At 40.2% G+C, this 22,506-nt stretch overlaps 1 protein-coding gene across 3 annotated transcripts in view; it reads right to left on the reverse strand.

The window, feature by feature from the left end:
• The window catches only part of Vps26a (VPS26, retromer complex component A), a 28,511-nt gene continuing 6,005 nt past the window's right edge, over nucleotides 1-22,506 (reverse strand). For all 3 annotated transcript variants that reach the window (XM_031346845.1, XM_031346844.1, XM_031346843.1), the window contains exons 2-9: nucleotides 21,447-21,596; nucleotides 12,255-12,330; nucleotides 11,135-11,291; nucleotides 9,645-9,809; nucleotides 6,079-6,185; nucleotides 5,098-5,166; nucleotides 3,684-3,826; nucleotides 1-1,601 (exon numbers count right to left, since the gene is read on the reverse strand). In XM_031346845.1, coding sequence (XP_031202705.1) covers nucleotides 1,488-1,601; nucleotides 3,684-3,826; nucleotides 5,098-5,166; nucleotides 6,079-6,185; nucleotides 9,645-9,809; nucleotides 11,135-11,291; nucleotides 12,255-12,330; nucleotides 21,447-21,596 — 981 coding nt within the window. In that variant the 3' untranslated portion in view covers nucleotides 1-1,487. The remainder of the gene's footprint in view (nucleotides 1,602-3,683; nucleotides 3,827-5,097; nucleotides 5,167-6,078; nucleotides 6,186-9,644; nucleotides 9,810-11,134; nucleotides 11,292-12,254; nucleotides 12,331-21,446; nucleotides 21,597-22,506) is intronic.

A 22,506-nucleotide genomic window follows, 5' to 3' on the forward strand; every position in this document is an offset into this window, starting at 1 on the left:
TTTCTGTTTCAAATTATTTATTTTATATATATATCATAGTTGCACAACTTGAGGCTGGTTAAATACAACTGTTTTTCAAAATCTCTTTGAATATTTCCTAGATTATACATGCAAGTGACCATGAAAATATTTGGCATTTTGAAACTTTGAAACTCTGAACAGGCACTTACATGAAGGAAAACATGGCCATTCTTAGAAATCCACATTTACAATAGCTGCTCCAGGACATGATATGTGGAACCTTTGGCCAGGGCTGGTTGCTGGCCATTTTATCGAAGTGCCATCATAAGTAAAAACTAGGTTTACGGAAACGTAAGCTGGGCTGTTCAGCTTCCTAGAGAGTAGGGTTAACTGACGAAGCTATACTGAGGTGTGTCAGGAGCACTGGTCAGGAACCAACAAGCCCTGAGTGAGAGTGGCCCCCACCGCAGGCTTCCTCTTGCCCCATATGCCTCAGTAGTGTGTCTGTGCTCAACTGACTGCAGCCTTCAGAGAACGGGGCGAATTTAGTGTTTTTTGTTCTGTTTGGTTTGGTTTTTTTTTTTTTAATAGACTAGGTGAAGTTAAATTTGAACTAGCCAATATTCCAGTTAACAAGAATCTGTCCGGCTATGGATGCTTGTATATGCCTCCACTGGTTCTCCTGAGCTCTCACTCCTAGGTGACTATTTGCATACACATGGAAACGAGTCCTTAAATTAAAATATATATACATGTTTCAAAGTCTTTATGGAAAAAAATGATCCAGGTTTAACAAGTTCTAAGATGCCGATGTGTCAACTCCACACTGCAGAACCTACATGATGACACAGAAAGTCAGAGCAAAAGTGGCTAATAAGGGGCAGGAAGGCCACAACGACATACTATGTAATCCCTGGGGTGAAAATTTTTCATATACCTCAGAGACCCCAAAGATTAAAATTCAGAAGGCTGTGAAATGGTAGATCCAGAAGCGCCTACCACGTAACACCAGGTTGGTTTCTGATACACATGTAAAAAAAACACAATTCTCAAAAATACTGAGGAGCCGTGCCTTAAAACTTTGTAGGACATAAGGGCTGCTCAGGTTTTCTCATTTTACTTGAACAAAAATATTTAATTTTTTGCACATAGAGAATAAGAGGTAATCATTAGCATGAAAACAGAGAAAAGGATTTTCAACATTATGCATAAAGAAAGCAAAATTACAAATACCAGTCTACTCACATGAAAATCCTTAATGTTTATGCTTCTGAGTGCTTATCAGTGTGCAGTAAAAAAGAAAACAAAAAAGGCAGCTTAGGAATTCTCCAGTGTTTCCAAGAAGCACTTTTTAAAATGTATATACACAAAGAACCTTTAATCATACTGTAAAATAAATGCAGCACTCTAGGATAAGGAAGACTAGCAGACATGGAGTTGGAACATCCCCATGCTGCGACCGTCTTTAACCAGCTGAGCGTCTCTTCTTGGCCCGGTTCTTGCACTTGCTGCTCTGTCCCATCTGCTTACATCTCAGGCTGTTCCGCAGATGCCTGCGATTCCGGAGATTCAAACCGCTGGTGAAAGTTCGTCCTCTGTTTCCTCAGTTTCTCAGGTGCTTTTCTCCACAGGATGATCTCCTAGAAGAAATGCAAGACAGAAATGGAGCTCTCTGCTGTCTTAGATGTTCACCATGAAGATACTGGCTGCTACTTCAATGTTAAGCTGTAAACCAATCCCAATTCCTCTATACAAAAGCCTCCAGCTTTCCTGAGTGACCCTTTCCCTCTCCTGGCACTCACAGTCAACCACCACAAATCCTCCCTGTTGCAGCTTCAGAAAATCCCCACATCAGCTGTGGCCCCACTGCTTTCATCCGAGCCCTTGTGGCCTTAGAGCACTGATCCTGCTTTCTGGAGCACAGCTTTTGTTGTAAACTCATTTCTAATTCACCCTTCACGTCACTGTCACGTTCCTTGTGTTATTGTGCACATTTTGTGGGTGTCTATATGTGCACTCATGTCACAGCATACACGTGAGGCTAAAAGACAGCTTCTGGAGCTGGTTCTCTCCTCCCCCTGGCATGCTCTGGGGTATGAGCTCAGGTCTTCTGGGTGGGCAGGAAGCACCTCTGCCCAGTGTGCCATCTCACTGGACCCCACACTGCTTGTTTTATAAACACTGCTTGTATTGCTCTTTGATAGTTCCCACTAGCTCCAGGATGAATTCCCAGACATATGAGCCTGCCATACCTTGCCCACCATTCTTTACACTAATGTACAGGTACTACATCCCTTCCCTTGCTAAGTGCCTCTCCCACACTGAGTTACCCTCTGCTCTGATGCATGCCAAATAAACTGCCTACCTCTTCCCCTACACCATTTCCCATCGCCAAGGAGCTGTCTCTCTATCAATCCCAAATTTCTCCTCTTCTAAATTCCTGCTTCAAGTCATAACTGACTGGGATTCTTGTTTGTTTAAATTTATTTATTTTATTTTAGTATGTGTGTATGCGTATATGTGTGTGAGTGTATCTGGTACCTAAAGTAGCCATATGAGCACAGTCTGGATACTAGGAACCAAACCTGGGTTCTCTGAAAGCCCAAGTGCTTTTGAGTGATGAGCCACTTCTCTAGCCCCTTATTAGTCTTTATGAGACCAGGTCTTGCTATGTAGCCCAGACTAGTCTCAAACTCTTATGATCCTCATGCCTCATGGTGGCTCATGCCTAGCTAGCACAAATTAATTTCTAACTTGGTTTTGGAACATTTAATTGGTTCTCTTATTAATCCACTTCACACTGTAGGTGGCCATTCTAACTAGTCCTACTAAAGATGCCCAATGGCTATTTAATTCTCAAATAATAAAAAAAGTTTTATATTGCTCTTAACAAAAAGTATCAGGACTGAGTATTCTAAAAGACACAACAACTACTTATTCAGGATAGAATGATAATCTCAAAAATCTATCATCTAAAGATATTAGAAAAACTGACATGGGACATACATTATTCATGCCTATCATCTCAGCAAGAAGCAAGGAAAGAGGATTGAGATGATGAAGTAAGCCTGAACTACACTGTAAGACCCTGTCTCAAAAAACTAGATAAAGAACAACCAAGGACTGAGCATGCAATGCAGTTCAGCCATAGAGTACTAGCCTAGCAAGTATGAGCCCTGGGTTCAATGGACTGGGGTGATCTGGGACACAATAATCAAACAGGTGTTAGGAAGTGATTTTTTTGATAATAAAAACACATTAAAGACACTCTTAAATGCTAGGGCTGGTGATTCGTGCTATGGTAGAAAAACTAAATATTCAAGGCCTGCCTGGGCAACTGAATAAGACCTCTCTCAACAGTACAAGGAGAGGAGTGCAAGGGAGGGCTTACCCAGAACCACCAAAACAAAGGGACGATGTAAAACACACCTAAGACTAATCATCGTGGGGGGAACACTTTTGTTCACTTTTAGCCATTCTCTGTTCTTTATCGCCTGATATCATAAATAGCAGGTGTTTTTATTCGGGGATAAAAAACTTGTTCAGGAGAAAAATAAAAGATCTGACAAAGTATAACTCATTTCTAGTCCTGTGAAGTGGCTGGAATGATCTCTTACAATGCCTACTTCTGAGGCCATGTTCCCACTCACACTCGAACCCCATTTGCTCAGCACAGTTAGAGAAGGCACTGTCAGATCTGCCTCAGAGTGGAAGCCCCCTACCTGCTGCTTGAAGTACCTTCGGTCCTCCTCATCAACAAGCACGAGGTTCAAAAAGTACCTTACTGAAAACTTCTTGTTCACATCTCTCATTGTGGGGGTTGGGTCATACCCTGCTAAGAACAATCTTATCGGAATCGATTCTCCTGAAAGAAAAGAAATTCCCATTTAATTCTCAATTAATTAAACACATCTACATAAAACTTAGAACTAAGAAGTCGTGGACAGCACCTGGGATAAGCAGTGTCTTGTCTGTCACTGCATGGGGCAGACATGACTGGGGGCAGATGTCCTTCCTGTTGAACAGCTTTACACACTTGCAACACACCAGGTGCCAGCAGCAGACAGTATAAAACTTCTCAGGACAATGTCAAATGTCTCTCAGGGAGCTGAGTTGAGAAGCACTGCCCTAGAGCAACCTGGGTCTGGCCAGAACCCCTTGGCTTGTGGGACTTATCTACTGTTTCAAGTTTCTCCTCTGTGAAACTGGCAATAACAATGGCATTCATTCTGTAGTGACATAGTAAGCACTATATTGGGAGGTTAAGAGACTCGAAAAGTTCCAGCCAGTAAGTGTTGTTTAGAAGTAGATGAAATTCTGCTTTAAAATTTTACCATAACTCCATCAATGTATATAATATCTATAAAAATATATCACTAATTTATCCAAAGCAAAATAATGGCTGGGAAACAGCTCAATTGGTAAAGCACCATTGCACAAGCCTGAGGACTGAGCTCAATTCCCAGTACCATGTAAAAAGCCAAGCCTGCTGGCTTACACTTTTAATTCCAGTACTGGGAAACCAGAGGCAGGTGGAACCCAGGGCTCCCTAACTAATTTGAAGCAAGCCCTAGGTCCCAATAAGAAATCCTGTCTCAGTGGGGTGGTGGTGGTGCAGGCTAAGCAGGTAAAGGCACTGGATGGCAAGCCTGAGGACAGAGTAGAAGCAGACAACCATCTCCTAGACTGTCCTATGACGTGTGTGTGTGTGTGTGTGTGTGTGTACATGGCACATGCCTATCAGTGCAAACAGACATCCCTCCTCACACACAGGCAATAATGTACGGGGGATTCTTAGGGACTGGAGGGTTACAAGCACTGGCCACTCTTCCAAAGCTTCTAGGTTTCATCTTCAGCATACATAACCATCTGTAACTCCGACTCCAAGGAATCTGATGTCTTTTCTGGCCTCCACAGGTACCAGGCATGCACATGGTGCACACATATATGAAAGGAAAACATCCATACACATAAGAAATAAAATAAATATAAAATATATTTAGGTAAGTGAAGCCTTGGTACTCAAGAGGCAGAGGTAGGAGGGTCACCACCAATTCAAGACCAGCCTGGTCGATAGAGAAAGTTCCAGGGCCAGCAGGGAAGTACAGTAAGACTTGTATCAGGAGACTGATTTACCTTTTACTGGCGCCCCATCCATTATTTCATACTTAGCGATTGTTTCTGTCTCTGTGGTGGTGCTGGGTCCTAGGATAACAATAGAAATGGCGTTTGCTTGACTATTCCCAGAAGTCAAGTCTGTCCCATTCTCAGCTGTACTACTTCAGTGCTGCCTTTTCTCCATTGGCCATCGCTCTAATCTTTGCTCTACTCCTGCTCTACTCCTGAACCTACAGATCACCTGAGTGTCAGCCTCCCCACAGCTACACCAGCTCAGAGCCAACCTCACACAGCCCCTGCCATCAGTTCTGCTATATGCTAAAAGAGAAGGTAGTGACTCGCATTGGGACTAACCACTAGGTGAAGGGTTTCTCTGCAATTTCCAAAGAACCTTCCCAAAGAGTCAATTTTAACATAAAGATGACACCAAGCTGGATGAGCACTTAGATGGTGTACACACTAAACTCTAGGATTAATTAACTTCCTGGGGCATTTTAACTCAAATCTAAACATGAAGTCAACTCTTAAGTTTAAAAATCCAATGCTATCTTAAGGGCTCAGGGTGTGGGTCAGCAGGAGAGCATCTGCACGCATGCTCTGCTGCTACTGTTTGCTTGCTCTGTGGAGACAGGTCTGACTATGACCCTCTTTTTCAGCCCCCTGATAGTCTCAGCAATGGAAACAGACAAGTTAGAGCCAGCAATACCTTGTCTTTAAAAGAAAAAGAAATCAGATGTTTGCAAGTACTCACTACAAAATTACTTTAAGAATCAAGTTGGTCTCATGCCTGGGTTCAGGTGGTGCTCTGGCTTCAGCCTACAGGGGCTTGCCAGTCTATTCCACTCAAGAACTGTTCTTTAAAAGCATTGAATACTAGCAAAATATTAACTAGCAAAGCTAACATCCAATGTGAATTCTAAATTTATGTTAACATTCTAAAATTTCTAATTTTCTAATTTTCAACAAGGAATTTTAACTAAAACTTTGTCTTCAACTTACCAATCCCTGTGATCTCTTTCTTGATCAGCTGTAACTCCATGTGTTGTATTTTTATTCTTACTAATAGGAAGTAAATTTTTCCAACAATTACATCCTTTAGATGATACCTATTTGAAAAGAATATGTGTCACATGCTATTATCAGTTTCAAAAAAAAGAGTGAGACAAGTCAGCAAGGGTAATAGATTAATTAGCTCAATGGATTAGCTCAAGGAAAATAACTATCTCAAAATACCACTGACACTACTCACATCCCTTAATGTCCTTCCTCAAAACAGTATTGATCAGTGTATTATGTAAGCATGAAATCAAACTTTTACTTGACTATCAAATATACCAGAAAGACTAATTAGACCAATTAATTGTCTCACTTTAAAAGTTAGTTCTCAGAGCACTCAAAGACTTAATTGAATAGAAAATTAAGACCTCATTTTGGGGCTGGAGAGATGGCTTAGCGGTTAAGAGCACTGACTGCTCTTCCAGAGATCCTGAGTTCAAATCCCAGCAACCACATGATGGCTCACAACCATCCGTAATGAGATCTGATGCCCTCTTCTGGAGTGTCTGAACACAGATACTGTGTACTTACATATAATAAATAAATAAATCTTAAAAAAAAAAAAAAAAGACCTCATTTTGAAATTCATTTAACAAATACTAATATGTTTTCAGCACTAAAGCCCCTACTTAAGAGCTCAGCATTGTTAGTGTTCTAAGGGCTAAACAGAGCATCTAACCCATCATCTAGCCAAAAAGAAAGAGATCCATGGCCTTTACTCAGAGGGTTAAGTTTGCTGCACTGTGTTTAGTAAATGTTATGGTCTGACACACATGCCCCAAATAGCTGTAGCCATTTTGTTCCATGACTGCTAAGTTATTTCATATTGCTGCTATAACAGGTCCAGTCATGACACAGAAAAGTGTCTTGGCTCAAGGACATGCTGACCACATACCCTGTTTTGTTTTGAATGTTCTGTGTGGGGTTTGCTAATCTTAAGAAATCCACAAAACTTTAAGTAGGGCTCATCAAATCAAAGGTAAATATGAACAGTTATGTCTAAAACAGCTTGAGTCAGAGCTGACCACCGGCAGCCCCTCCTGCACCTATGTATGAGCTCACTGTGGTTTTTGTGGCTGACACTGAAGAATGCTACTAATAAGCCAAAAAGTTTAGATTATAATACTCATGCTCTGTGATCTCAATGTTCTGAAATGCCCATGTCCACCACCCTCCAACCACCTTATATTCAGGACTAACCAGCTTAAAGGTTAGCTGACAATACTTTGCCTAGTAAGCCAACTGCTCCCCTCCTTGCCCTTTAAATTTTTGAACCTGTTTTTTCCTATAAAAAAAATCTACTCTGAGAGCAGACTAGTGCCAGTTAGGTTTTTCCTTCTTGTGGTCCTGGACATCCAGTATTACAGTATGCGTTCAATAAACTATTCTTGCTTAACTGAGATTGGTGTATGCATGGTTTGTGTGGCAATTCCCAGGCCCAAGTAAGTAAATCATAAAATCATGAAATAATAAACTTGAGAATACCTACAATACTCAGGAGTAGTTTTGCTTCCTCCCATAACTAGATATTAACACAAGAACCCATACACTCAATAACATGAAAATCTCAGGGAAGGTTTCTGTGACAGCTTCTTAGGTTCCAAACTACCAGATGATTTTATGGACAATTTCAACGGCATGTTTGACAGTTTCAGTGATGCAAACTTGGGAGTAACAGCCGCTTAAAAAAAAAAAATCACCTAAAAGGAGAGAATAAACAGCACAACTGCTTCTTTAACAAATAAATTTTAAAAAGATGGGTGTGGTGACACACACCTTTAGCCCCAGCACTCAAGGAGGCAGAGGCAGGTGGATCTGTGCTCAAGACCAGCCAGGACTACAGAGTGAGTTCCAGGACAGCCAGGGCTACACAGAGAAACCCTGTCTCGAAACAAAACAAATAAACACAGACCAAATGTGACACACTGAAGAGTATTCTTGTTTGGATGCTGATTTGAACAAACCATGTGAGCTGGTCATGGTGGTACACGCCTTAAATCCCAGCACTTGGGAGGCAGAGACAGGTGGATTTCTGTGAGTTTGAGGCCAGGAGGAGGAGGAAAAAGATGACGATGATGATGATGATAATGATGACTGTGACAAGTAGGAGTATATGAATGTTGACCAGGATGACATACTGATATTAAGGAGTTATTAATATTTTAGCTATAACAGTATTATAAATCTATGGGTACTGTAGAACTCTGTATTAATAAAGCACATCAGACAATGTCAGCAATTACTATGACACTGACTATGCCAGGAGCACCATGAGTTTGAAGCCAGCCTGGACTATACAACTTTTGTCTCAAAAATATAAATTTAGGGCTGGGGAGATGGCTCAGTGATTAGGAGCACTGGCAGCTCTTTCAGAGGTCCAGAGTTCAATTCCCAGCAACCACATGGTGGCTTATAACCATCTATAATGAGATCTGATACCTTCTTCTGGCATGCAAGTGTACATACAGAGCATTTCTACATTAAAAACAAAAACAAACAAGCAAACCAGGGCTGGAGAGATGGCTCAGTGGATAAGAGCACTGATTACTCTTCCACAGGTCCTGAGTTCAATTCCCAGGACCACATGGTGGCTCACAGCCATCTGTAATGGGATTCAATGCCCTCTTCTGGTGTGTCTGAAAACAGCTACAGTATATTCATAGTAAATAAGTAAATAAATCTTTAAAGGAAAAAAGAAAAACAACAACAAACTACTGGAGGAGCAATATGTCCGTGAAGACGTCACTGTTGTTCACTACAGTATTCATGTATCCTGGCATCCTCATATCTTTCACATCTTCTGTAATACAATTTTAAAAGGCATTATACAAGACCAGAAGTAGTGGTGTATACCCTTATTTTCAGCACTCCAAAAAAAGAGACAGGTGAATTTCTATGAGTTCAAGGCCAGCCTGGTCTACATAGTGAGTTCCAGGGCAGCTACGGTCACACAGAAAGACCTTCTCTCAGAAAACCATCACCACTAACAACAATAACAACAAAAAGGCATTATACAATAAACAAAATCAGACCACTTTCTAAAAGCACAATTATAAAAGCATGTCCAACACATCCTTTACCTCTGGGAAGATACATAAGAAGACATTAATAGTGGCTCAGTGGTTGGTAAAGAGGAAAATTATGTCATTATTTTCCCATTTCACTTTTTTCCCTGCTCGCTTCGCCCTTGTGATTTATTTATTATATGTAAGTACACTGTAGCTGCCTTCAGACACACCAGAAGATGGCATCAGATCTCATTACAGATGGTTGTGAGCCACCATGGAGTTGCTGGGATTTGAACTCAGGACCTCCGGAAGAGCAGTCAGTGCTCTTAATTGCTGAGCCATCTCTCTAGATCTCCTTTCACTCTTATATACCTTAAATTTTCAACAATGCACATGTTTCACTTAAGTGGTCAGAAAACAAGTGTGCAGTCTTTACTGCTCTAAGCTGTCTGTCGGGGGTTGCCAGTCACAGGCACACAGAAGTGACCGTCAGGTACTTACTTGGATTTATTATATTCAAACTCTATGTGCAGACAGTCTTCAATGCCCACTTCCATTTTAATAGAGTTGTTGACATCAGGATAGGTGGCAAGCTGGTGAACAATAAGATCGTACTCTTTCACTAAGTCTGTCAGTCTTCTTACAATTGTCACTTTAAGAAAATACCTACAAAGTCAGGAGAAGATGGGTAAATCTCCTGTGTTAAATTCAGGTGCTTTAACAAGCAAATGTCAGCCAGCTCAGCTGTCCCCTTGCTGGGATTCCAGGTGTCCCCTGACTCCATTTGTTTTCTCATGAAGAACTCTAATTTGGGCTGATTTAGACTAGAGAGTGAATCCAAGGCCTTGCGGTCTAAGCATGTGCTCTACCTATGCTCACTTCTTGCTCCCCAATTTTTTTTTGTTATTTTGTTTATTTGTTTTGGTCTGTTTCTGTTTGTTTTTAATACCTCCAACATGAAAATATACAAAATTCAGTTTTACAATAACTACTTTAGAAGTGACCTTGTCGGCTGCTTAGGAAGCCTCTCCATGACAAGATTTTTTCACATCTTGTCAAGCACTATTATTTAGTTTGTGCTGCCAAACACAGTCCCAAATGAGCAACACCACATTAAACAGAAAAGAAGGTTCTTGGATCCCTGAATTAAAATTCAAATATTTACCCTGGTCTTGGAGGCGTCCAGGGCCTCCTGCATAAAGACTTAAGGGAAAGAACTAGAATGAGAATTTAGAAAATGGGATGCTGGTCAGTGTGGTGGCTCAGCAGGGACTAGCATTGCTGCCCAGCCTGACAACCTTAGCTCAACTCCTGGAACCTACATGGTGGAAAGGGAGAGCCAACTGGAAGTTGTCCTGTGACCTTCAGATGTGCACAGTGATCCGGGCGTGGTGGCGCGCGCCTTTAATCCCAGCACTTGGGAGGCAGAGGCAGGTGGATTTCTGAGTTCGAGGCCAGCCTGGTCTACAGAGTGAGCTCCAGGACAGCCAGGGCTACACAGAGAAACCCTGTCTCGAAAAACCAAAAAAAAAAACAAAAAAACAAACAAACAAACAAAAAAAAAAACAGATGTGCACAGTGGCATGCAGGTGCCCACACACAAGATAAAACAAAACAAAGGTCAAAGAAAACCAGAGTCCTGCTTCAGTTCTGACCTTTGCTTGTATAACCCTGACCACTCACTCAGTCTCTGGGTTATCATCTCTTAACCATGTGCTAAATGGAATTCATTAGGAAACAAGATCTGAAGTAACTAATAATAACAAAATTCATACAACAGAATTGTAAAGCTGAAATATCATTGAATTCTAATGTTAACAACCATGATTATTTCAAATCACATTCTCAGTCAAATGAAACAAAGTTTGTAACAGAATATTTTAAATTTTAAGCCTTCCATTTCAGAATTGTAATTCCAAGTTTGTATGAGGCATCAGCAGTAGCATGGTTTTCTGGTTCGATTCTGTACAGTCTCTCACACACATCCATACCTCAGGCGGACATTGGCACCGATGTATGACTCATATGGCTTTTCAACTTGCATAAATTCAAAGTCATAGCTTCTGCTCTGAGTCAGTTCTCCAGGCAAGGCTAGTTCTTTCACTAGGTTTACAAATTCATGAGTATTACTCTTGTCATTGAAAAGCTCTAAGAAATTTAAAACAGCAAAAAGACCAATTATAGTTAATATCCAATTCAATGAAACCCAAGCTTCTATCACCTAACAAATAATTTTTACAAAAAGAATTAAATATGCTTCTACTTTAATAGCTAGGACTAAGATCACAATTTTATTTCCTCATTGCATCCACTTGGGCATTAGTAAACTCCAGTGTGGCACAGTAACACTTATCTCTTTCCTGTGGCTGTCCTTCCTAAACAAAGCATACATTACTTTCATAAAGCTACAATGCACGAAAGAATAAAACTAAGTACTAATTAGTTGCTAGAACTTCCTCCTGAGTACAATCTCATCCATAATAGACATGTAAATATCCACCATTCCAGCTTTGGTACTTTAAAAACGTACAATAAAAATTAGCTGGATTTTTAAACCCAGTTACAGAGAGTCTTAAGTAGGATATACTTCCTTTCCTGACTCTTCAACATCAGAAGATGTATATGCAGTTTTGCTTCCTGATAACTTGAGAGTGTCTCTCAAACTCCCACATGGAAATGTACACAATTTGATTTAAGCCAAGAAGAAATTACTCCTTCCCTCTTTATGTGGAATTGTCTGGCTACAGGCAGACGCTAGCTCAGGAAACAAATGCCATGGGGATTCAGAGAACAAGATGGAGGTGAAGGTGGTGGCTGTGAGTGAGGCTGATGAAAAACGAAGGCAGATGGGAGACAGTATGATTATTTTTCAAGGCTGGTAGTTTATATAGCTTCTTTAATTTTTACTAGCAGAGTCTAATACAAAGGCAGAATCAATCACACATCATTAAATACAGCTGAGATGCATGGTTTACTATACTACTAGGTCCTCTTCTATTACATATAATCAGTTTCTTCTTTTCATAAAGCTAAGCTCTAATTCAATTATTTAACTGCCAAATCCAACCCTCTTCAGTCAAAGGAAAAAAGTAATACTATTTTAAAACTCACCAATTTGACCTACAAATTCAATTCTAATTCCTTGATGCTCTAGCCTCTTTCCAGGCTGCTTAAAGGCTAGGTTTACCTGCCAAGACATGAAATTGTAAGAGATGTTAACAGTCCTTTGAGTGCGCCTACCAGATTCCTTCCAGATGAATGTAATCTGTGAGTACATGAGGCGTTCGTTCATTCATGAGGTGCTAAAAGCCGCACCTCCTAGCACCAGGGAGGGCAACTCACAGGCAGTCACTAAGGAACACATTATTGTACACACAAAGAACGCATCTGCTTTATTAACACGGAATCCCTCACAGACAGAGGACATCTCCAACTCCCCATATGTGTTTCCTGGCCAGATAATGAAACGGTTCTCAGACTAATATCTGAATGTGAATGTGACTAATTCCAAGAATTAGCCTAAAAGATAATTTTCAGTTTTTTTTATAACCAAGAAAAATACACTTGCTACAACCTCTAGCCTTAAGAATAATGCTCATTAAACCAAATACAGTGGCTCATATCTGTACCAGCAGTTGGAAAGCTTTAGTAGGACGATCATGAGTTTCAAGCCAGTCAGGGGTACATATTGAGTTTGAGGTCAATAAAAGATCCAGCCTCCAAAAACAAACAAAATTAAATAAATAAAAGTTAAAGTGACAAGTATTACCCTAAGTTTATAATTCATGTTAAAATGCAGAATTTCTCAAATTCTAAATTAATTTTAGGTATGATTATCTTTCATGACCCCATTTATTCATATTTTAGTACTAAGAACTGAGCTCAGATTCATGCTAACTACTGAGTTAATTAACCACCCCAGTCTTACTTTTGAATTGCACCATCTCAAAATCCTTAGATCAATGTACCTGCCAAATGAAAATCCTGAACTCCTAAATTTCTGTTTATTTTTAAGACAGGATCTCTAATGCAGGCTGCCCTCAAGCTTTCTCTATGCCAAGGATGACTGTCAATTTCTGGTTCTCCTGCCTCTATTGCCAAGTGCTGGGATTCCAGGCATGTACCACCTTGTCCCATTTATGTGGATTGACGTACCCAAGGCTTTGTGCACGTGAGTGCTCTACCAACTGAGCTACAAATATCCTCAGCCCCTCAAACTTAGATATTTAATCTGGAAAAAAAAGTGTATGCAGCTGGATGGTGGTGGCGCACGCCTTTAATCCCAACACTTGGGAGGCAGAGGCAGGCAGATTTCTGAGTTCAAGGCCAGCCTGGTCTACAGAGTGAGTTCCAGAACAGCCAGGGCTACACAGAGAAACCCTGTCTCCCAAAAAAAAAAAAAAAAGTATATGCAACCTATCAACTGTAGAACTTTTTTGATCTTCTCTACAGCTAGCTAGGCATGAGTGGCACATTCATTTAATCTCAGCAGTGGGGAGGAAGAGGCAGGAGGAACTCTGAGTTCAAGGCCAGCCTGGTCTACAGAGCAAGTTTCAGGGCTATTACACAGAAAACACTGTCTCTAAAAACAAAAACAAAAAGCAAAAAAAAAAAAGAAAGAAAATATGCCATGGATTAGGAGAGTGATGCAGAGCTGTGTCCCTCTTCCAACACTGAACTTCTGGGGGCCATCTGAATAAGGTTTAGAGATGGCAAACAGATACCTCTTGGCCTAATTCTAATGGGAAGAGATGCAGACGAGAGGAGACTGGCTGTTGACTGCCAGGCACTATCACTTACCTACCCTGGGGTAGCATTAGTTAGATTCGGTGCAGCAGGGGATTCTGGGAAGAGTCACATTGACAGTGGTACAATAACCTGTGCTTGAATAAACTTGTGGAGAGAAATGTGAAGGCAGTTGCCCTAGCTGGCCTGCACCACAGCCCCCTGCTGCTCTCTCTGTCCATGCAGTTACCTCACTGCAACTAGTTACTCCAACAAGCCCACACGGACTTCAAACTCTGAATCCTCCTGCCTCAGCCTCTGAATTACAAGTGTAAGCTACAACCAGACCATCCTTTGTAGTTTTCAAGCTGTTTTGGTTTTTATAATAAGCAAATAATCCTGCCAAAAGTCAGAAAACCTGATTCCTCACTTTTCCTTAATAACCTATATTTACTCTGGGGAAAAAAAAAGAGTAAGGGGCTGGTGAGATGGCTCAGCAGGTAAGAACACCATCTGCTCTTCCAAAGGTCCTGAGTTCAAATCCCAGCAACCACGTGGTGGCTCACAACCACCTGTAATGAGATCTGACGCCCTCTTCTGGTGCATCTGAAGACAGCTACAGTGTACTTATTTATAATAATAAATAAATCTTTGGGCCCTAGCGAGCAGGGACTGAGTGAGCGGAGTCTACTGGAGTGAGCCAGCCCGACCAGAGTGAGCTGGTTGACCAGAGCAAGCAGAGGCCCTAAAGTCAACTCCTAACAACCAGATGAAGGCTCACAACTATCTGTACAGCTACAGTGTGTACTCATATACATAAAATAAATAAATACATCTTTAAAAAAAACAAGAAAAATATTTATAAAGGTCAAGTACTTAAATAAGCTTTACATATAACCAAAACTTTCAGGTATGGTAGCACCCATATCCAGTTCCAGAACCTGAGAGTCCGAGACAAAAGAATCAAGAATTCAGACTTATCCTGGATTGCATAGCAGGTTCTAGGACACCCTACCCTACAAACACACACTGTGTCTCAAAAGTGAATAAACAAACAAGCAAATGAAATTAAATTTAAAAAAAAGTATATTTGGGGAGTGGGTAGGTTTAAACTAATTACAACTAAAGTTTCTAAGAATGGTGGTCAAAAATGACTCTTAATTTTATTTTGTCTGATATTTTACTAGGATTCTGTTCTGCTCTCATATTTTTTAGCAAGAACACTACAAAGACAAAGTTGTATTCTTCCTAGTGTATCCATACTAGGAAGCATATAATGTCTGCTTTTGCTTGTTTGAGAAAAGTCTCCTATGGCCCAGGTAGTCTTAAGCACCCTATAAAGCCAAGGATGGCCTTACAGTGTTGCCATTCCTAGCTACATTATGTCAGTTCATTTCAACATTAGTGCTGCTAATTCTAATCACTCAGTTAAGGGCATTTATCCAGGTTCTCTATTAGGGGGGAGGGGAAGGGGGGCATCTACTGTGTAGTTTTTCATGTCCTGGAACTTACTATGTAGAACAGGCTGGCCTTGAACTCACAGAGATCCACCTGCTTCTGTCTCTCACATGCTAAAGATTAAAGATGTGCACCACTACTCTCCAATTTAAAGTTGGCATTTCCCTTTACTGCAGATAAGGATTTTGTGTAGAAATAGGTGAGGCTATATGTTTAAAAAGTGAGGAAAACTGAATGTTGGGAAAACAGGTCTATTTACACATTTCCTCAAACCAATAAAGCAGTCTCAAAGCTCACATGTCAGTATATGATATTCTGTACAAGTAAATAGTGCTATCTTCATAATTTATACATGTCAATGTACCATATACCATTTTCAGTGTCACAGAAGACAGCAAAACATTTGTACATTTTGTTACTGAATATTGTGTTGATCTAAGACCAGTTTCTAAGTTCTGCCAGAAGAACATAGTCCATATCCACACTGCTGGCAAGTACTCTATAGATGTCCCTCACCTAAGTAGCTCAGCTATAAACTATAATCTCAGACTAAACAGACACCTTATTCAGTGATTGCAACAGGAAAAAAAGCACTGGTCAGTGGTGCAGCCCAGAGCCACCAGGTCAAAGTATTTTACTATCATCAAGCATCAAGTCCTCCTCTAAAGAAATAGTAAAGATGCCCTAATAAAGCAAACTAGAAACAACAAAAAGTTATAAGAATGTCACTTTGAAACAATTGCCAATGACAGTAATCATTATTGCTTTGTCTTGATTAACTCTAACAAGGTCTCAAATTTCTCCTTCTATGACATTTTTATAGAACTGACAGTTTTGGCAGCAACACTTAATTATTTTGAAAGAATTGTCTTTAAGTTGGGTGTGGTAGTGCACACCCTTAATCTTGACATCTTGAAGCAAAGGCAGGCAGATCTCTGAGTTCAAGGTCAGCATCATCTATGTATCTGGTTCTAGGCAGGCAGGACTAGAGACTGTTTAAAAAAAAATAGTTTTTACATATAAAAGTAATGCAAAGGGAAAGCCATTCCCTTTTAAGGCTGTGTCTGAAAACTTCATAAATAAAGGAGAATGAGCCTCTTGGTTCAAAGTGAGTTTTTACTTCCTGCCCTTCACTATAAATTTGGAATACAGGATACATAAAAAAAAATGGAACATAAAAAAAAATTAAGCTGTAGACAAAAGAATTTTAGCATCAATTCAAAAACTTTCCAATTTTTTAATCAAGTGTTTCAATTTTAAAGGTATAAATGCACAAGTGCACCAAGACAACCGAGAAGCAGTTCTCTTGTCCGTAAGTGGTGCTGGGGCAGGGGTATTAACAACAAAAGAACAAGCTACCTCACACCAAATGGATAATGACCCAAGTGAGTGCAGCACACAACCTGAGCAGAAGACAGATGCAACTTCAAGACCTTCACCCAGGCTGTGGTTTCTCAGAAGCATAAGTAATAAAATAGATAAATTGGACTCATTCAAAATTTAAAATTTTTGTGCTGCAGAGCCACCAAGAATTGGAAAGCTGACATAGCAGTGACCACCTATAAACACAGCACTTAGGAGGTGGAGCCAAAAAAACAGCAGTTCAAGGTCAGTCTCTGCTACAGAGACCATGTCTCAAAAAAGAAAAGAAATTCAAAACCATGAGATAAGACCTCACACTAGGCAGGCACAATAGGAAAAAGTACCCAAGATCTGGGCATGGTGGTGCACACCTGTAATCCCAGCACTTGAAAGGTGGAAGCAGGAGGATGAAAATGAGTTTGAGGACAGCCAGAACTACGAGAGACTCTGTCTCAAAAATAATAATAAAAAGGAATACAAGTGACATCAAAAATATGGGGAACTAGCATTCTTACCAGTGCTGGGGGAGACAGAGGAGGATGGCCCTCCAGGGGAGGCAGAGCTTGTTCACACCAGCAGCTCTGCTCCTAGGTACACAGCTACAAGGAGAGGGTAGGACAAGGCCTCACTCTAACTCACACTGTGCTTTACTATGTCACACTCAGTCCAGTCCTGAGCTTGCAGCAATTCTCCTACCTCAATCTTTCAAGTGCTGCAATTACAGATGCAAACTACAACTAACTTGGCATATCCTTTACCATTTGGACATGATATATCAGAAATATTATTCAGAGTAAAATAGATTTCTAACACATGCTATTACATGGGGGGAGGGGACTGGGATCCTGATGACATGCTCAGTGATGCAGTCATTAAAGCACAAATATTATGTAACTACTTATACCAAATAGCTATAGCCCAGAAAGCCAAGGAAGTAGGTCAGAGGTCACCAGGGAAAGAGCAGTGACTACTAATAGGACAAAAGGTTTTGTCATGTAAAAACTCTGAAGATATAGTGTGACTAAGATTAAAAACACAAGTAATATTATTAGGCTGTATGGTTACAACGACAAAATAAGGTTGGCAAGACAGTTCATTAAGTAAAGGCGCTTGCCACCAATATTGTTGGCCTGAGTTTGATCCCTACAACCTACCATATTGGAAGGAAAAACCAACAAGTTTGTCCTATGACCTCTATAACATGCAGGGGCATATACTTTCCACCTAGCCCCAAATGAAATAAATGTTTTAAATTTTTTAACATGAAAAATGCCTATAAATCCTTATTAGCTATATTTTCAATAAAACATCAACAACAAAAATTAAAATAGGCAAAAATTTTCCTGTTGTAAGTCGGAATAACAAACATATAAATAATCATTCTTAATAAGCATATAATGAGTTACTAATCTGAAGACCACAGAGGACTTCAGAATATCTAGGAATAATATGTGTGGCAAGCAAAACAAATGCCTTTTATAAAAGAGGACAAGAGATCTTTCTTAAATGGAGCTAAAATATTTTAAAATTTAAAATACAGCTTAAGAGAATGAGGTAATATACTAGCTACCCAAGCCTTGAAAAGATAACTCCCAGTGAAAGGAACCACATTCAAAGGCACAGTGTGATTCCATTTATATGCAATGTCCAGAAAAGGAAACAAAGCAGATTTGTAGATGAGGGATTTGCAGGTAGTGGATTCTGCTCAGAGGGATAAGCCAGTTGGTGAAGGCTACCCAACTCTGCAAATACAGTAGGCAGCAATGACCTGGCTTAGGGCCATTTTATGGTGATTGAATTACAACTTAATTAGAATATCCAAAAGGAATGAAGAAAGATGTATATGCCACAAATAAGCCACGAGAACAGAGCAAGGAAGCCAGAATAGACCACATGACCTTTGCTTTATGACAAAGGTGACATGATAGCATGTGAGAGGAAGGGATGGCTTGTTCAATATAGGCCAGGGGTTAACTGCAGATCCACAATTGGGGACACCTTTGACTTCTACAATACAAGCAAAATAAACTCCAAATGAACTAAGGGCTGGGAAAGGATGCATGATGTAAAAACTCCGGTGAAAGAAAACAGGGTAACTTTGTGTACTGGCTGTAGCTGGAAAATGTCTAAACCAGATCTGAATGAACAAAAAGAAACATCAAACATCTACTAAAGAAGAGACAGAAATAAAAAACTGAGTGGAAAGTCAAGTCAAAATAAATAAATAAACAAACAAACAAACAAATAGATGGACTAAAAACCAAACAACCAAACAAACCAGGATTGGTGTTGAACACCTTTAATCTGAACACTCTGAAGTAGAGGCAGAGGTAGGCGGATCTCTATGAGTAGGACAACAGCCTGGTTTACTTACTGAGTTCCAGTCCAGTAAAGGTCACACAGTGAAACCCTTGTCTTTAAAAACAAAAACAAAAAAACAAACAAACAAAAACATTAATGAAAGAAAGGCAGGAAAGACAACTCTACAATTAAATAAATAAGACCTTTTTTCCTCTTTAGACAGGCTCTCATGCAGCCCAGACTGGCTCAAACTTGCAATCCCAGGATACCACCATACCAAGCCTTTTATAAAGACACTCATTAAAAACATAGAAAAAGAAGCCCGTGAGATGGCTCAGCAGGTAAAAGTGCTTGCTATGCAAGCTCCAGAACCCATGTAAAAAAGCCAGATGTGGCTCATAACTGTAATCCTAGCCCCACACTGTAACAGCAGGATAGAAGGTGGGAACTGGAAAATCAGCTAGACTTCAAACATGTAGCTAGTGGCAAAGACAGTAAGAAAGAGCCCCTGACTCTAAAGGTGGCAGGGAGAACAAAATGACACCCTCTGACCTCCACATGCTCTCTACGTGCCCACACTCATATTTCACACACAAACCAAATAAATCTTAAAACATATAAAAAGTCCTACACACCAATAAGAAAGTCAATTAAATCAATTTTGCAAACTGAGCAAAACTCGGAAACAGTCAAGACAGTCTTCAGTAAGATAATGGAAGAAATAAATATACTGGTATCCATACAAAAGACATATACACATTTTGAGAGAGCCTTGCTATATGTAGCTCAGGCTAGCCTGGAAATCACTGTGTATGTAGCCTAGGGTAGCCTCAAACTTGATCAACCCACCAGCCTCTTCAGCACTCTAAATGCTGGAAAGTACAGATATGAGCCATGGCCAGAACAAAACAATACTACTTAGTGTTAAAAACAAATGAGCTCGTAAGTCACAAAAAGATGGTGATGAGTACTGACTAGACAGGAACTAACCTAAAAAGGCTACATAGTGCATGATTCCAACTCCCTGGCATTCTAGAAAAGGTCAATCAGGGTAAAGAGATCGGCAGTGGCCACAGGCTCTGGAGACTGGAGTGGGTACAGGTGCCAGGGAGGCATGAACAGATGAAGCAGAGGGCACTCTGTAGAATGATCAAGCCATTCTGCATGATGTTCAAATGACGGACACACAACAACAATACGTGTTTGTCAAAATCCATACAACATGTAACAAGTGTGAATCCTAACTATAAGTTTTAAACCAATCTACCAATACTAGTTCATTAATTCTCTGCTTTTTCCTTTTGAAAAATAGGATCTTAAGTAACCTAGGTTGGCCTTGAGCTCTCTATGTAGCTGAAGTGACCCTTAACTCATCTCCTACCTCTACTGCTAGGATTACAGACACATGTTACCATGTCTGCCTTTAATTCATTAATTTTTTAAAATCTACCAAATTAAACTGGACATAGTGGTTCATGATTTCAATTCCTGAACTGGAGAGGCTGAGCAGGAAAACTACGTCACTGTAGTCTAAGGTTAGCTGAGTTACATGACCCTAACTCAGTCTATAACAATAATAACAGACAAATGTTATATTATATTATGAGGGCGTGGTAAAGAAGAGGCAATATAAAGAACTTTGCATTTTACCAATTTTTTTCCTGAAAATCTAAAACTGCTCTAAAACAATTAAGAGTTAGCCAGGGTTGGGCCTTTAATCCAGCACTTGGGGGGCAGAGGCAGGAGGATTTCTGAGTTCAAGGCCAGCCTGGTCTACAGAGTGAGTTCCAGGACAGCCAGGGCTATACAGAGAAACCCTGACTCAAAAAAAAAAAACCAAAAAAAAAAAGGAGTTAGCCAGGTATGGTAGTGCACCCCTGTTCGTTCTCCGGTATTTCAGAGGTAGAGGGCAGGAGAAGGAAGAAGCTGGGCTACATGAGACAAGAAGAAAGCAGACGAAGAATTTTACACATTATTGAGTAAAGAAAGGGCAAGAGAGGCGTGACTATTACAGAAGAAGGTATCTTAAATGTATCTAGGCATACATACACATTCCAAAAGAGCTGATGCCCACCCTCAGCATGAAGAGAAGAGAGCAGATGGCATTGTGATGACAGCACAGAAGAGAAAGCTGTATCCCAGGAGTCAGAAAGAACTTCCTATGCCACATCAGACAACCACTCCACAGCTCTCCAACTCTGAGCTACAGAAGAAACTCTCCAAAGCTTAAGATACAGTCATTAGCAAAAAATGTGAAATTCAAAGGCTCTGGCCCTAAAACCCTTCCACAGAAAGAATCTTCTGTTGCTGCTTTAATCCATCAAGGATTTCAGTTGAAAAAAATTCTACTTCTAATACAACCATTCAAATTTAGATACAGCACAGACTACTTTGATAGCTAATTCTAATATACTACAATCAGGCAACTGTCAAACAAACTCTCAAACCAAAGCTTACCTTTCCTGAGACAGACTCTCCATCATAGAAGAGATAGTGTTTTTCTACTTTGCCATCCTCAGTTTTCATTTCTGCCATTTTCCTTGTTTCCCCATCATTAAGGGCAACATCAATCTCACAGATGGGACCAAAAAAGCCTCCAAGGAAACTCTGCAATAAAATAAAAATGCTCATGATTATCATACTTAGACAGTCACTACACTTTGAAATTCAAGCTTAATTACATTTAACATAAAGCCAAGCAGATTACTAATCTGAGTTTACAAGAAATAAAAAAGTTATCAAATTCTACATCCAAACTGAGGGCTGTGCCTCATGCACACATGCGTCCAATCCCCAGCAGAATTGCAAACTAAATCTCACTGAGCACAGCACACACATAGTTAACTCTAAGGCTCGCACTCAACAATTTGGAGAATAGATTTTATGTTACAATTTTTACTACCAAAACAAAACAAAACAAACAAAAAAAGAACTTGAACATGCTATTACTTCAACCATTCCCACAAGAAACCTACATAACAATCAGAATCTAAAATGTAAGAACTCGGTTCCTATGCAAGGAAAAAAGCTATCTTGTTACACCCTTTTGAGGCTCTTCCATCAGAGAAAAACGTTCAGAGTCCAAACTACCCCCTTCAAGCTCAGTGTCATCACAGTGAGCTATTTACCATAACACCCCTGCTCTATCAGGTCTGGACAGAATGTGTCACAACATGTAAGACTTTTGAGTAAACTGGCACTCACATTAGAAGATAATAAGATTCCCATAAATATTTCCAAAGAAAATAAATATGCACTGTAATTTCAGATAACTGCCTCCCAGTGGCAAAGCACACTAGCTGGCAATAAATATAGCAACAAATAGTGAGTAGACCCCAGTCATGGTTGACATTAGATACAACTATGACGTGCTATGAGCACTAAAGTCAACATAGTCTTTAAACTGTAAAAATGGGCCGGGCAGTGGTGGCGCACGCCTTTAATCCCAACACTTAGGAGGCAGAGGCAGATGGATTTCTGAGTTCGAGGCCAGCCTGGTCTACAGAGTGAGTTCCAG

Source organism: Mastomys coucha, unplaced genomic scaffold, assembly GCF_008632895.1.
Source record: "Mastomys coucha isolate ucsf_1 unplaced genomic scaffold, UCSF_Mcou_1 pScaffold3, whole genome shotgun sequence".
Classification (NCBI taxonomy): Eukaryota; Metazoa; Chordata; class Mammalia; order Rodentia; family Muridae; genus Mastomys; species Mastomys coucha.